Genomic DNA, 13446 nt, shown 5'->3' on the forward strand with positions numbered 1-13446 from the left:
GTCTATTAAATTCTCTTCACAAATGAAAGCTAGAGCAAGCCACTCTGCTTGAGGTGTGCAGGGTTTCCTTTTCCAAAGACTCAGAGCTCAGCAGGATGGAAGACTCTCATCTCGTGTAAGAATTTAAGATTTTTATACTAATTCCATTTAAAAGACATCAATTGTTTTTTTTATTTTAAGTCTCTCTTCTGTCCTCTCCATCAAAACCAGACAGGTAAGTAGAATATACCATATAGTTTGTATATTAAGCATCTAGATAATATATTAATAATTAATATGATATCTTATACCTTGCTTTCTTATACAGCCCATCACAGAGGCCATTCTAGAGGGAGCTGTTTAACAGTGAGCAGACACTTGATTATTACCCCGAAAAGGCACTCTATGCTTCTGTTTTCCCAAGCAAATATTGCAGCATATAATGCTCTTTTATAGCAGGAAGGGAGGGATATTTGATGCAGCCTCTCAGGAGAGTTAGGATAAGAGAAGGATTTTGGTAATAAATGAAATGCTGTAGGCAGTTTAAATTAGTAAATAAATATAAGCGAGTTCAATTACGTTGAGGTTCTTCTGGAAAAAGCTCAACCAGCCTCAGCTCCTGCCAAGGCTGGGCAACTGCGTTGCAGTGTGCAGGTAAGATCCTTTCCACAGACATTCCTGTTTGCACCTTCACCCCATGGTCACGCTCCCCACAACCCAGCCGGCCTGGGCTGGACTTCACCCTTTGCTGCATTTGGGATGGGTCTGGGCAGGGGTGTGCGGCACGTCGTGGCTGTGATTGCAGTTTATTGCCCCATCAGGCCTGAAATTGCCCTCAATGATGTGCCACACCGCTGAAATGCAAACAGATTCTGCCAAGGCATCAGGGTCAAGATCAGCCTCCTCTTACCTTTAGTGCTCATTAAATGAGCTTCTCCTTGGGATGACCTTGGGCATGCCTGGGGAAGATGAGAACTCTTGGCTTTAATGAGTTGAGGAGCAAAATGTGCAGTATCGGAAGAAAAAGGAGAGTGATGCAGGAATGACAGCATGGGATAGGGAGCTAGGGTAAGAATTTGAAAGGCGCAGGAAGAAAATGCTTAATATCAGAGCTACATTATAGGGAGATGAGTTCAGAAAAGCTGAGTACCAAAGTACCAAGAGAACGGAGGTTTGCTCCTACTTGGTTAGAAGATACTTGTGGCTTAACAGGACCCCAAAATGAGCTGGAGTCCATCCCTAATGACTGCACACGTTTGCCTGAGGGTGCTCAGCGAGTGTCTGCTTTTGGCACCGTCTCTGGTCCCAGACAAGTGTGGGTGAGGAGCACGGCCGGGTCTGCTCGCTCATCACACAGCGACTGGTCCAGGGGCTGCCTTCTGGTATGGTTCTCACCAGGACCGCAGGTCTGCCTGCTCAACTTCGGGTTTCTCTTTGTCAAAACGACAGGAGGATCCACCCAGGAATATGAAGTTTCTATTTGTACCAAACTGGATCTGCCCAGAGGAACCTGACCAAGGCAGGTAATACATTCCCTTCAGAATCTCTTGGCTTGGGCATCGGTTTTCGCTTGCAGGGTCAAACACCAGCCACTGACGGGACGATAAAGAGCCAAATTTTGATACGGGAGTGGAGCTGTGTAATGGGTTACCACAGACATCTCTGTCGAGTCTGATTTATTATCTGTGCTAATTATCCCCGTAAATCAGTGTTTGAATGAAACTTGCTGTTGACACTAAATGTGAAGGTGTGGAACTACGCTTGGGGAACGAATGAGAAAAAATCCAGCCATATATATGAGAGAATTAATAAGACTTAACTTGGCAAAATGCAAGCAAAATTTGCAGATACAGAAGGAGTATGAAACACACTGAAGGGATGGAGCTCCCAGTGTGTTAGCACTCCATAGTCATCACTTTGCCAGTAGTGTCTTTGCCACCACGGCATCCTCAGGTGCTACTTGGTGTGCAAAGACCAAAAAAAATATACTGCTCTCCCTGTGTTTTCTTACATTCTATGGATTTTACAGTAATAAAAAAAAAAATGCATGTGAATCGCAGCAGATTAAGCAAAGGCGGTGCTGAAGTTCTTGTGTGTGCTGACTGGGGCAGGGGTTTGTGTGTGCAAATTACTGTGCAGAAATCTTGCTGCTTTCAGAAATGGTGCAGAAATCTTCCCAGATTGAACGCATGCAAGATTTCTTCCCCATGTTTCCAGACAAATAGTAATCTAATACCTGTGAAAAAAAAAAAATATTAGCTAGGTGCATTGAGCTAGCTGTTGAAACAAACAAACAAAAATACCCTTTTGTCACAACCCAAGGTAGCCCCTGCAGAAAGCATGAAATGAGTGAAAATGCAGGGTAGTCTCCGGTCTACTAACAAGCAATTGTTGCATGAGTGTTGAGTCAGTGCTGGTTGCTTTATTTGCTCAGTACAGCTCTCATGCTCCACCCTTCGGGGTTTGTTGTTTTTTTTGTGTTGTTTTTTTTTTTTTCCTCCAGCTTTTGCAATCTGACAGAGGCGGGTGAAAGCAAGTTGAGGGAAAAGACATTCCCCTGAAGAGAAGCCGGAGAACAGCCCTGGAGCCCTGTGTACGCTAGCTAAAGGACAGCCCACCACACCTCTTGCTTTAACCTAAAAACGTCCCCCACAAGCCCTGAGATACACTGGTGGTTGAACTGATTTTCCAGGTAAGCCTTTTTTTTTTTTTTTTTTTAAACCCAGCACCTTGGTAGCTGAGTGCTCCTCACCAGGAAGTTAAATCTGTTTGAAAACGAAACACAATGGAACATGGCATGACGGCAGAGCAGGGACAGCTGCTGGCAGAGGCCGCCGGTGCAATAGTTCTGCTGGATTTTTATGCAGTTACCAGCCTCAAGCAGATCGGGCATTTGTGCCATCTGACTTATTTCAGATACCGCTGTTGAAAAGGCCTCCTGAACACCCACAAGAGATGGAAAGACAGACAGAAAACCCCACACTAACATTTTTCCCTTTAAGTAAATGTTACTATACATATTTTGCCTGCAGTGGCAAAGTGAAAGAAAGGGGGAAAGAGAGGGGGGGAAAAAAAATCCTAATCGCTGGTGATGCTGGTTTAAAGTTCCCACAGCAAGAGCTAAGTTTCTGCCAAGTCTTCAAAAATTAATAAGAGTTGTAGATCTGGGGCTTTGGGAACAAGCCAAAAGCTGAACAGAGAATCGCCAGAATTATAACGTGGTGCTCTTAACCCGATGTGGGATCATTCAGACCTGCCTGTTGGATGTCAGAGGTGTGCTGGTGGCCACGAGACAATAGTTACAGAGTTCTGTGATGCTTCTATCCTGAAGGTTCGGAAATGTGGGTTAACCAAAGCGGGGACACCCTGTGCCTCTGCCAGGATGGAAATTTTGCATTTTCATTGCTTTGTTGGTATACTGAAAGCACCTTTCAAAAATTCCCATACAACTTGGTGTGTGCCATTTTTGTCAGGTTGGGCTTTTTCTTATGATTTTTTCCTTAAGAATTGTACAGCGGAATTTGAGAACATTCTGGGACCTCTCCTGTCAATAATCTGAACAACATCGCTCTGTACTCAGAGATGTCAGAAATTTAGCGGTGCCTGGGGAGAAGTAACGAAAGTATTTGGCTACATCAAAACCCCTTTCTGGTTTCCTTACCCGTTAAGGGCTGGGAGGTCTTCAGCTGCTTTTTTCTGTCCTAAAAAAAACCCCTTCTGCACTCCAGGTCATGTCTGCTACCGCCAGCATGGAGAGCAAGAGCAGGCAAGACTGGCTTGTGTCAGGCTGCCTAAATAACAAAGGAAATACCACAGCAGATATATTTCAGATTAAGTTGCAGATGAGGCTCTGGATTGGTCTGCAAGAGAGGAAGCGTTTGTTTTCTGCTTCTGCTTTGCTGAGTCAAACTACAAGTAAAGCAGTTCAGATATGGAGAGTCTCAGTTCCTGTAATTTCTAGCAGGCAAACAGTGCTGCTACTGTTTTTGTTCCTTCCTACAGAGATTTGTGGCTTTGCTGGGCAGGAACTCTCTGCTGAAATGTGCTTAGCACAGCTGGAGCCTCTCGTCACAGCTGTAAAAGAAACAATTAAAAATAACATTTGTGCAGTGTCCCATTGGCTTCCCTCAGCGCTGATACTCACGCTCAGCTGCCTTTAATAGGGCTATTAGTCAAATCCTGCTCCTCTTCTGAGCAGGCTGCCCATACTGATGAGCACCCTGTTACAAGGGATGGGGAAGATCCATATGTCACATCTGGCAAAAAACTATTAATTTTTTTTTTTCCACCCTTCTCTCAGAGGCAGCATGGACATCAAGGAGTATTTTGCCAGGATTTCTTACCGGGGCTCCTACGATAAACTGGACTTGGCTACCCTGACAGATATATTCCAGCACCACATCCGAGCGGTCCCTTTTGAAAACCTCAGCATCCACTGTGGGGAGGGCATTGAGCTGGACCTGGAAGTGACTTACAACAAGATAGTGAGGAAGAAACGTGGGGGCTGGTGTATGGAAAACAACTACATTTTATCCTGGGTCTTGAAAACCCTTGGCTACGACGTCACCCTTCTGGGATCAAGAGTTTATGTCCCGGAGTACGGTGCGTATGCAGATGAAATGGACCATTTGCTGCTAAAAGTGGTGCTTGATGACAAATCCTACATTGTGGATGGTGGGTTTGGGATGGTCTACCAAATGTGGGAGCCCATGGAGCTGATTTCGGGGAAAGACCAGCTGCAGACTCCTGGGGTCTTCCGCTTCCTGGAGGAGAGCGGGGTCTGGTACCTGGATAAGGTGAAAAGGAAGCAGTGTGTTGTCAACCATAGCGACGCCACTTCCCATAACGAGGAAAAAGAAGTTTGCCGTCGCATTTATCTCTTTACCCTTCAGCCACGAGACATAGAAGAGTTCAGAGCCTGCAACACCCGCCTGCAGACGGTGCCGAACTCGCTGTTTGTGACCAAGTCTTTCTGCAGCCTGCAGACCCCCGACGGCATCCGGGCTGTGGTGGGGTGGAAACTCACTGAGATCAAGTACAATTATAAGGATAATATGGATCTGGTGGAAATGAGAAACCTTGCAGATGAAGAAATAGAGAACACACTGAAAGAGAAATTCAATATAACACTAGACAAGAAATTAGTACCTGTCAATAGAAGCAGGTTGTGTATGTTTTAACTCACTGCCTGAATTATAATTCAATCCAGTGGCATTACATGCAATCATTCCCCCTATTTCTGATAAGCATCTGAAGGTTAAGTTTTCTCTTTCTATCTATACTGGTGTAAGGCAGAACATATTAACATGAAGCTGGAAAAGAAATTGATTTTCACAGCTGCTCCTGCATCTCTTTTTGGTTTGAGTACAAATAATTTCTTCCTAGCTCAATCAAACCACTCTCCTTCTGTTTGTGCTTAGCTGGAAGCAGACTCTGCCCATTCCCTACTCCTTTCATCTCTTAAAAGCTTTTCCAAATGCACCCGGAGTAGCAGGGCAGAGTGATGGAGCTGTATGGCTCTTTATTACTTTGTGCTGCCATCTGGGGAAAATCATACCCACCTCTTAAATGAATACCATATTATTCTTGAATTTAATAGACAGAAAAACAAAGACATCCAGTGCCAAGTTTGCTCCTGTTAAGCCATAAGCCTGTGCTTTTTGCTCTTGCGTTCACAACACCCTTTTCACACCACAGTCGGACAGTCCCACACCTGTGTTGCACTGTGTGAGTATTTACAGACCGGCTATTTATGGCCTAAAACTGATGATGAAGAATATTAACAGACAGTTCTGTCTTGTTTCAGACTTGACACAATTCCCGTTCTCTGACATAACCAAACAGCAGTATTTCTTTAAACTGAAAGCATCTCCCCTGCACTTGGTTTGCTGCCACCCAGCAGCGCACAGCTGGGAATACATCGTCCTCTCGCAAGGCTCTGCTCCGAGTGTTGTCTCACGTTAATTATTGTGGCTGAACTCAAACACATGCGCAGAATTATTTTTCTGAAACATATCTGTGCGACTGAGGCTGTGTTTGAAGTGATACTAATTATATTGATACAAAGAGAAATGATGAATCTTAATCAGATACCTAAAGGCTAAGATTTTTAGTATGAGAAATTACTCAAATGTAATCACTTTGCCCTTTGAGATGATGCTTGATGTTCCTTTATGTACAAATCATGGAAGCATTACAACTATGCACTTATAATTAATTATAGAAGTGAATTACAATTAAAAAAATAAAGAATTGTGAAGTAGAAACATTCAGCTGTCTTTTTCCCAAATTACAACATGTATCCCCAAAGTAAGATATTAATAACTGCAGTTGTCCTGATTATTTGTATATGCTAATAATTTGCAGCTAAGGCTTTTAAAATATAATAAATTACTGACCCTTTGTTATGCAATATGTGCAGCTTTCTATAACAGGCTGTTTGTAGTTAATAAAAGCTATTCTGCATGTTTCCAATGTAGTTCATAGAGAGAGGGCGAGTTTCCTAAATCCCTGTCTTCCCAAACGCATCCGTATGTGCTTGGCTACCTGTGTACAGCAGTCCTTACAGCCCATGATGCTGCCCCCATCCTATGGGGGAATGAAATGTTAACGATTGACTGTATAGTTGATTGCAGAAGAAAAAGGGGCTTCTTACAGTGTGGACCAGCAGCTTGCAACAGAGACGTTCAGGAGAAGCAGTCCCAGGATCTGGCTTGTTTGCAAGGTGTATCCTTTGGTCCCCACATTAATGGAACAGATGAAGAAGGTAAACTCTGCATGTTGGGATGGAAGTGAAAGCCCAGCCAGGTCTTGCGAAGGTGTGGGGCAGGAGAAGGTCCATAGCAGAGCCAGGAAACTCCATCATTTCTGGAACAGACATGGGAAACACCTGGAAAGGGCTGTGCCTGTGTGTTTCGTGTGCTTCGGGCTGTTTCATAGGTGTAGGATGCTACGTTCATTGCTGCAGAGGTTCAGCATTTGAAGGGCAAACAACAATAGGAAAAACCTCTTTTCTTTTAGCTGACTCATCTCCTCGACTCGTGCCCCATCCACTGTTCTGGGTGGTTCTTGGCACAGCTCAGCGCTCCTGGACCTCCCGCTCAGCTCACCCATGGAAGCAGATTTTGTTGCTGAATACACATGAAGCTCTGTTGGAAGAGGGGGAAAAAAATAAACAAAAAAAGGCTCTTCATCTCAGATTGCACTAGTTCGCTTTTTCCTTATCAGTAATTTTGGAGGCAAAGCCTTAAAGGCACAGCAGGCTTGGGGAGCAGAGCACACTCCGGGAGCAGCATCCTTGCTGTCAAAGGAGAGGGCTTCGCTTTGGACCCCCTGAGGATTTAGACAACTAATTGGCTTTGCAAATCTGACCTTGCTGCTTTGGAGATCTGGTGTCAGCCACGAAGAATAGCTCAGTGTGGTGAGATTGCCATTCTCTACCAGTAAATCAGTGGCTTCTTGGCTTGGATTACTATACTGTAAGTTACTTCCTACAGGGATCCTGGCCACGAGGGTCAACAACGTAAAATCTGTACCAAAATTTGCTGTGTTGCTTTGCTGCTTCAGCGTGGGTGCACCCACCCAGGTGCCCCAGACACAGAAGCACCTGGGTGGCCTGCAGGACTGAGGACACGGTCGTAACCGCTTGCACAAGTTACTTGCGATACCCATAGTGTATTTCGCCTTTGCACTCCTGTAGGGCTTCGGTTTTCAATCATTAACGTGGGAGGTTTAAATCTACGCAATATTGTGAACAATTTGAGGGCTGGGTCACGTTCTGGCTCTTTGTACAGCATCTAACACAATAAATTGCATGACAGGGCTTTCTACACACATACCAATAGAAGTAAACCAATAAACCAGCAGAATATAAATTCTTAGAAGAAACCCTCTCCCCTCTTCTGTTCTGCGGGAGAATAACGCTGTCCCTGCCAGGCAGTAAAGGCAGCCTGGACCTTTAAGAGCAGCATTTCCCGGTGCAACAACTCCTCCTAGGAACTTTGGAGCAAACCAAGAAGGAAGGTCCGAACCTCGCTATTGGAGAGGTAAGCGCTGGGTATCTGATTTTTAACTTCATCTCGCAGCTGTGGGTTGGCCCCTTTGGCAAAGCCCACGCTTGTGGGGCTGCATACTGTGCGCTTAGCACTGGAGGGGTATTAGCGAAGTATATTAGCAAAGTATAAACTACAGCAGCCCCGCGGCTGACTGTGTGTGTTGCATTGCAGTGCAAGCACGTTGTCCGAGTCCAAGGATCAACTGCTCGAAACTTAAAATAACCCCTATTTGCTGAGCTAGTGTATGTAAAAAAGCAGCGTAGCTTAAAATCAATTGGTGTAGGCACGTGAAACACGATCCAACCTTGGAAGCCTCTCGTGAATTTTAGCTGAGAACTGTTCCTAATACTCAGCCTAATTATGAAAGGACACAGCTCTCCCCAGGGCCGCTGGCGGACAGGCAGAACTAATGTCTGAGTCTCGCTGCCCACCGAGGCGCTGCTGCGAATGTGCACGGATACCGAACGAAGCTGGGCTGCTGGGGGAGCAGGAGTAAACAAGGCTGAGGTCGGGACTGAGCCTTAAGATGCTTGGCGGGCCGGTTTTAGAACGCGACCCGTCCCCTGGGCGAGGGCTCACTGGCCGCTGCAGCCCCATCGCTAACGCGCTGGGAACGGCTGTGCTGAGATGAAAAGCCGCCTGTGGGAAGGCAAGAGAGTAAACGCTGGTTTACGTGACCGCTGCCTATGTTCCCCAACGCCCGTGATTTTGTACTGCAGCTTTACTATACTTACGCCTCTTGAAGTATTCAGCGAGATCAGAGCCCGTTTAGTCAGCCACCACGAGGCTGTCTCTGCTATAGAGGTTTTAAATTGATGAGGCCACAGAGGAGCCAGCTGGGGAAACTGAGGCATGGGCTGTGAATTTCCAAAAAATACGTTTTCCCAAGGCCTCATTGCCAGCACCCTATGGCTGCTGTAGCGGCAGCCGCCGATGGGGAGGTTGCTCGTGGCTGGGAGGGGGTCGCTACTCATACACCGCACTTTTGCCGGGGCAATGAGGGCACCCAGACCCAGCAGACAGGTTATAGGGAGGCCACCAGGTCTTCTGCTGCCGGCCCAGAGCAGAGACCGATCGCTTTTTGCTTGAACGCAAAGTATATCAGACCTACCAGGCTAACGGAGTCTCTTGGGCCCCTCCTGGTCACAGAGGTTCAGATCGACACAGTCACAGGGAAAGGATGTTTCTATCTGGCTACGCAAAATGGCTAAAAGTGGGAACAGAAAGAAAAATGAGGCAGGGTATCACAGGATGAGCCTACCAGTGTACACGTGTGCTGTCTGTGAGGAGGGAATGGCTTTCTACAACCAGCGTTTCCAAGGAGGTCTTGCCAGAGATGAGTGCCCTTGTCCTAAAAAAGGGATGGAAAAAACCCATATAATGCAGTATGAAAGACAAATTACTTTTTTTTTTTTCCATGTTGCCTCTTTGGGTCCTTTTGAAGTGTAAATGTCTATTTCTTATTTCCTTATTGGGTTAGTCCTCTATTTTATTACCTTTTCCTGTGGTTTTGCGCCAGCCAGTCTGAAACCCGTTACCACTGCAGATCAGGAGCAATACAACTGTGTCAAATGAGTTCTACTGCTGCCATCAAAATTGGGGCTAAAGTCCAGAGATTAGGTCATCTGATGTTCTCACCTGCTGGGGTGGGGGTATTTCTACTGACATATTTGAGATGGGGTTTTCAGAAGGTCCCAGCACTCGCCTGAGCGCTGGCATGGACGTGGGGTCAAACTGCTGGTCGCTCCTGGGGAGCAGCTGGACCAAAGCTGAGAATAGTCGCTGGAAGATCATCTCTCCCATTTCATCTACATCAGGTGATTTTTTTCTTTAAAATCCTCCCAGGGAACATACGACCGATTTCAAGGAGCAAGAAATCCTCAGAGCTTTTGGAAATTAATACAGTCCTTAGCAGATTGTGAATTGTTCCAGAAAACATCCTTGTGCGGAAAAAAAAGCCAAATTAAATCTAAATTAAAGGTGAAAGAAATCCTTGCAGATACCACATGAGTCAGTGGATTAAAAGCGTTGTAGGGTACCTTTTGCATCTTGGCCACGCAGCCAGCACCTGTGACAATCTCTTTCTGCTAATGAAAGGAAAGGGGATTAGAGGCGTGAAGACACAAAATATATCCGATAATCTGAGCTGAAACTAAGGCTTGGTTTGGTTTGTAAAAGAAGCCAAAAGCTGCTGAATACAACTTGAATGTATTCTTAGTAATTATCAGTTCCTCCTAGGTTATAAAAATTAGCAGTTCCTTCCTTTCAACACCCAGGGTCAAAGCTGTGTCTGAACTCCCCAGGCAAACTAAAGAGATTAAGAAAACAACAATTTACTTCACATGGGAGCCTGTCTAACACAGCGACACACTGAGATGTTAATCCCACTTAGCTGAAGCCATGAATGTAAAACCTTCCAGTTAAACTACCTGTGGGATAAATAAAGAATTGCTTACTAGTTACAGTAAAAGAAACAGCAAGAAATTGCCATGACTTTTTTGCTGGTTTGATCGAGCAGCTTTTCAGCAAACATGTTGTTTGTCAGCTTTATAAATTTTTCGTCACGTGGGACCGTCATCTACGGCCAGGGATTCTGTTGTGCCACGTGCCATGTCTTCCCATAGGAAGGACATCCACCTGGCTTGAAGGAAACAGCCGAGAGAGAAAACATTATTGTCACCTTCTCCTATCCTCATTTCTTTTTCAAGAAATACAGATGACACAGGCAGGTCTAGCCTGTATTCGTCTCCTATCAAGGGCACAGGTTTCTTTAAAATTCTCAATAAAATGGCCTAGGCTACATTTACAGGCTGGTTAACCTGTGCTACAGAAATAGGAATTAACCTCTTGAGAGCTGCACATCAGTAACTGGCTATTTTTCTGCTCACACAGGCAAAATGAACATCCAAGAGTATTTCGCAAGAATTTCTTACAACGAGTCCCCTAAGGATGCAGACTTGCAAACCTTAACGCTCATCTTCCAGCACCATATCCAGGCAATTCCATTTGAAAACCTCAGCATGCATTGTGGGGAGACCATTGAACTCGATTTACAATCTATTTACAATAAGATTGTGAGAAAGAAACGTGGTGGGTGGTGCCTGGAAAACAACTACCTTTTCTTTTGGGCCTTGCAAGAATTAGGGTATGATGTCTGTATTCTTGGAGGAAAGAGTTATGAACCAGCAGAGAAGGCATACAAAGATGAGCTGGATCATATCCTCCTAAAGGTGGTGATCGAGGGAAATTCCTACATAGCAGATGTCGGTTTTGGTGGTCCCTACCAGCCGTGGCAGCCGCTGATGTTGGTTTCTGGGAAGGATCAACCCCAGATGCCCGGCATCTTCCGCTTCACAGAAGACAATGGCACCTGGTACTTTGAGAAAGTCAAAAGGAAGCAGCATGTTCCTGAGTCAAGTGCCCCTACCACTCATACTCTAGAACGGGGGAATATCAGAAAAATATATACATTCACTCTCGAGCCACGAGATATAAATGACTTTCAGGAGCTAAACACATACCTACAAGTGACTCCAGATAACTTACTTCAGAAGAAGTCAATCTGCACTCTCCAGACCACTGAAGGGCTTTACGCCTTAGTTGGATGGAACTTCACTGAGATGAAGTATAAGTACACAGAGGATGTGGACCTGGTGCAGGTCACAACTCTTACAGATGAAGAGGTTGAGAAGACACTGAAAGACAAATTCAATATAGTGCTGGAGAACAAACTTGTACCAATAAATGTTCGTGGTTTGCCACCTAATATGGTGGATATGATCTAGTTCTAACTCTGTGCTAGATGGATCTTTAAATATCCAACATAAAAAGTTCTAAAATTAGCATTAATAGCATTAATCTGATTCTGAAGTTGATCTAGTCAGATGAACACAAAGCTTGGTAAATTCAAGTACATTGCTAATTAACTGCATATACTGATTGCATATTTCTTCTTAAGCTTCTCCTTCTTTAGAAACTGAGACGTCTTACTACCTCTAATTTGCTCATATGGAAATTGCTTTTTGACTCCATAACATTTTGTTCCACCTCTCTGGATCTCATTTTATTTCAGATACATTTCATGGCAAAGGAGAACAAAACGATACAGAAGGAGAAGCTGTGTTACCTTTTTACACAAAAGACCTCTAACCTGTTTGGTATTATTTCCAATCTTTATCTTAGCAGAGCTTTACAAATTATTCCCTTCCTTTAACAGTCTGAAATATAGAAAGTTGAGCTGAATTTGGCTTTCAAAGACTTCATAAGAAAAAGAAAGGTTAAGACTTTCTCAAACCACTATTAGGTGCTGCTTAGCTTATGATGAAATAAGTTGAAAGATTTGAGTCCTATTCCCTTACCAGAAATTTACTTAAAGTGAGTTATTTATGCAAGGGCACTTAAACTCCCCAGAGCTTTCTAATTTTGAGTGTCCAGGTTTTCCGAGTCTGATTTTTCTGTGTCTCTGAAACTGAAACAAAATCAATAGAAGCTGACACAATTCAACAGTTCTTAAAAAAAAAAAAAAAAAAATCAGGCTTTTGGTATCAAAAATGGAAACAACCAAGGTTAGATCTACCTTTCCACGTTGATGAGTTTTTACAGGACTTTGGTCATCCGAATGTGAACAACCCAGTGTTTCAAAGATAGTCATTGTGTATTGTAAGCCAGGCACGTAGAAACAGCAGGAGGAGAAGAATCGCTCCCAGATGCAGGTGCAGGGAGGAAAGCACCCAGCTCTGTGTAACCACAACTGCGTAACTGCAAGTCGCATCCTGAACCATTTGCTCCTGCCAAATGGATAAGACCGTTACCACTTGCTTTTGCCAAATGGGTAAGATTGTGCTTTCGCGTGATAGATAATAACTGATCAATGCTCTTCTTTCTCTGTGTAATAGATAGTCATTGTCCGTGTAATAGACAATCATTGTTCAAGTTGTAACATAAATGTAGTACGTAATGGTGTAAAGAATGTATAAATACATCGGTGTAACCAGCAATAAATCAGCTCATGATGATCATATTGGTCGTGTCGTGAAGTCCACAGTACCCTCGTGTCATTTCCAAACTATAAGCTAAACTTTTGGGGCCTAACCTTCCTGTGTGTTGTCTAGCCACCATGACAGTGTTATAGATAAAACACTTCATATTTATTACAAAAAATATTCTGAACAAAAGTTACCCTAAATAAGTAAAACTGCAGATGCGAAAGGAAACACCGGGAAGTTGGGACATTCCACCAGCGTTGCTTCACAGCATGTTATACAGAACACAAAAGCCTTTTACCTTTATGATACCTGTAGGTATACATGTAGGCAGGTGCTGTACGGGATGTGTCATGAAAGACGGTGAAGAAAAACATCCGTCCTTGGCGAAGGAAAGACTTTGACGCTTGTGTTTGTCAACCACAGACTCA

The 13446-nt window shown here is 44.3% G+C and overlaps 2 protein-coding genes across 3 annotated transcripts; both read left to right on the forward strand.

The window, feature by feature from the left end:
* The first annotated feature begins 2499 nt into the window (after positions 1-2499).
* Positions 2500-6416, forward strand: LOC135992038 (arylamine N-acetyltransferase, pineal gland isozyme NAT-3-like). Its single transcript, XM_065640967.1, has 2 exons — positions 2500-2671; positions 4280-6416. The coding sequence occupies exon 2, from the start codon at positions 4287-4289 to the stop codon at positions 5157-5159; it is 873 nt and encodes a 290-aa protein (XP_065497039.1). The 5' UTR covers positions 2500-2671; positions 4280-4286; the 3' UTR covers positions 5160-6416.
* A 1561-nt stretch (positions 6417-7977) lies between these two features.
* Positions 7978-13014, forward strand: LOC135992080 (arylamine N-acetyltransferase, liver isozyme-like). Of its 2 annotated transcripts, none has more exons than XR_010606683.1 (2): positions 7978-8024; positions 9722-9785. XR_010606683.1 is itself a non-coding variant. In XM_065641027.1 (2 exons), exon 2 carries the CDS (start codon positions 10931-10933, stop codon positions 11816-11818), a length of 888 nt encoding a protein of 295 aa, XP_065497099.1. In that variant the 5' UTR covers positions 7980-8024; positions 10926-10930; the 3' UTR covers positions 11819-13014. The 2 variants fall into 2 exon arrangements, 1 of the variants encoding a protein (XP_065497099.1); XM_065641027.1 differs by lacking the exon at positions 9722-9785 and adding an exon at positions 10926-13014 and having other exon boundaries at positions 7980-8024.
* Positions 13015-13446: the final 432 nt, after the last annotated feature.

The sequence above is a fragment of the Caloenas nicobarica genome, chromosome 9 (assembly GCF_036013445.1).
Source record: "Caloenas nicobarica isolate bCalNic1 chromosome 9, bCalNic1.hap1, whole genome shotgun sequence".
Lineage (NCBI taxonomy): Eukaryota > Metazoa > Chordata > Aves > Columbiformes > Columbidae > Caloenas > Caloenas nicobarica.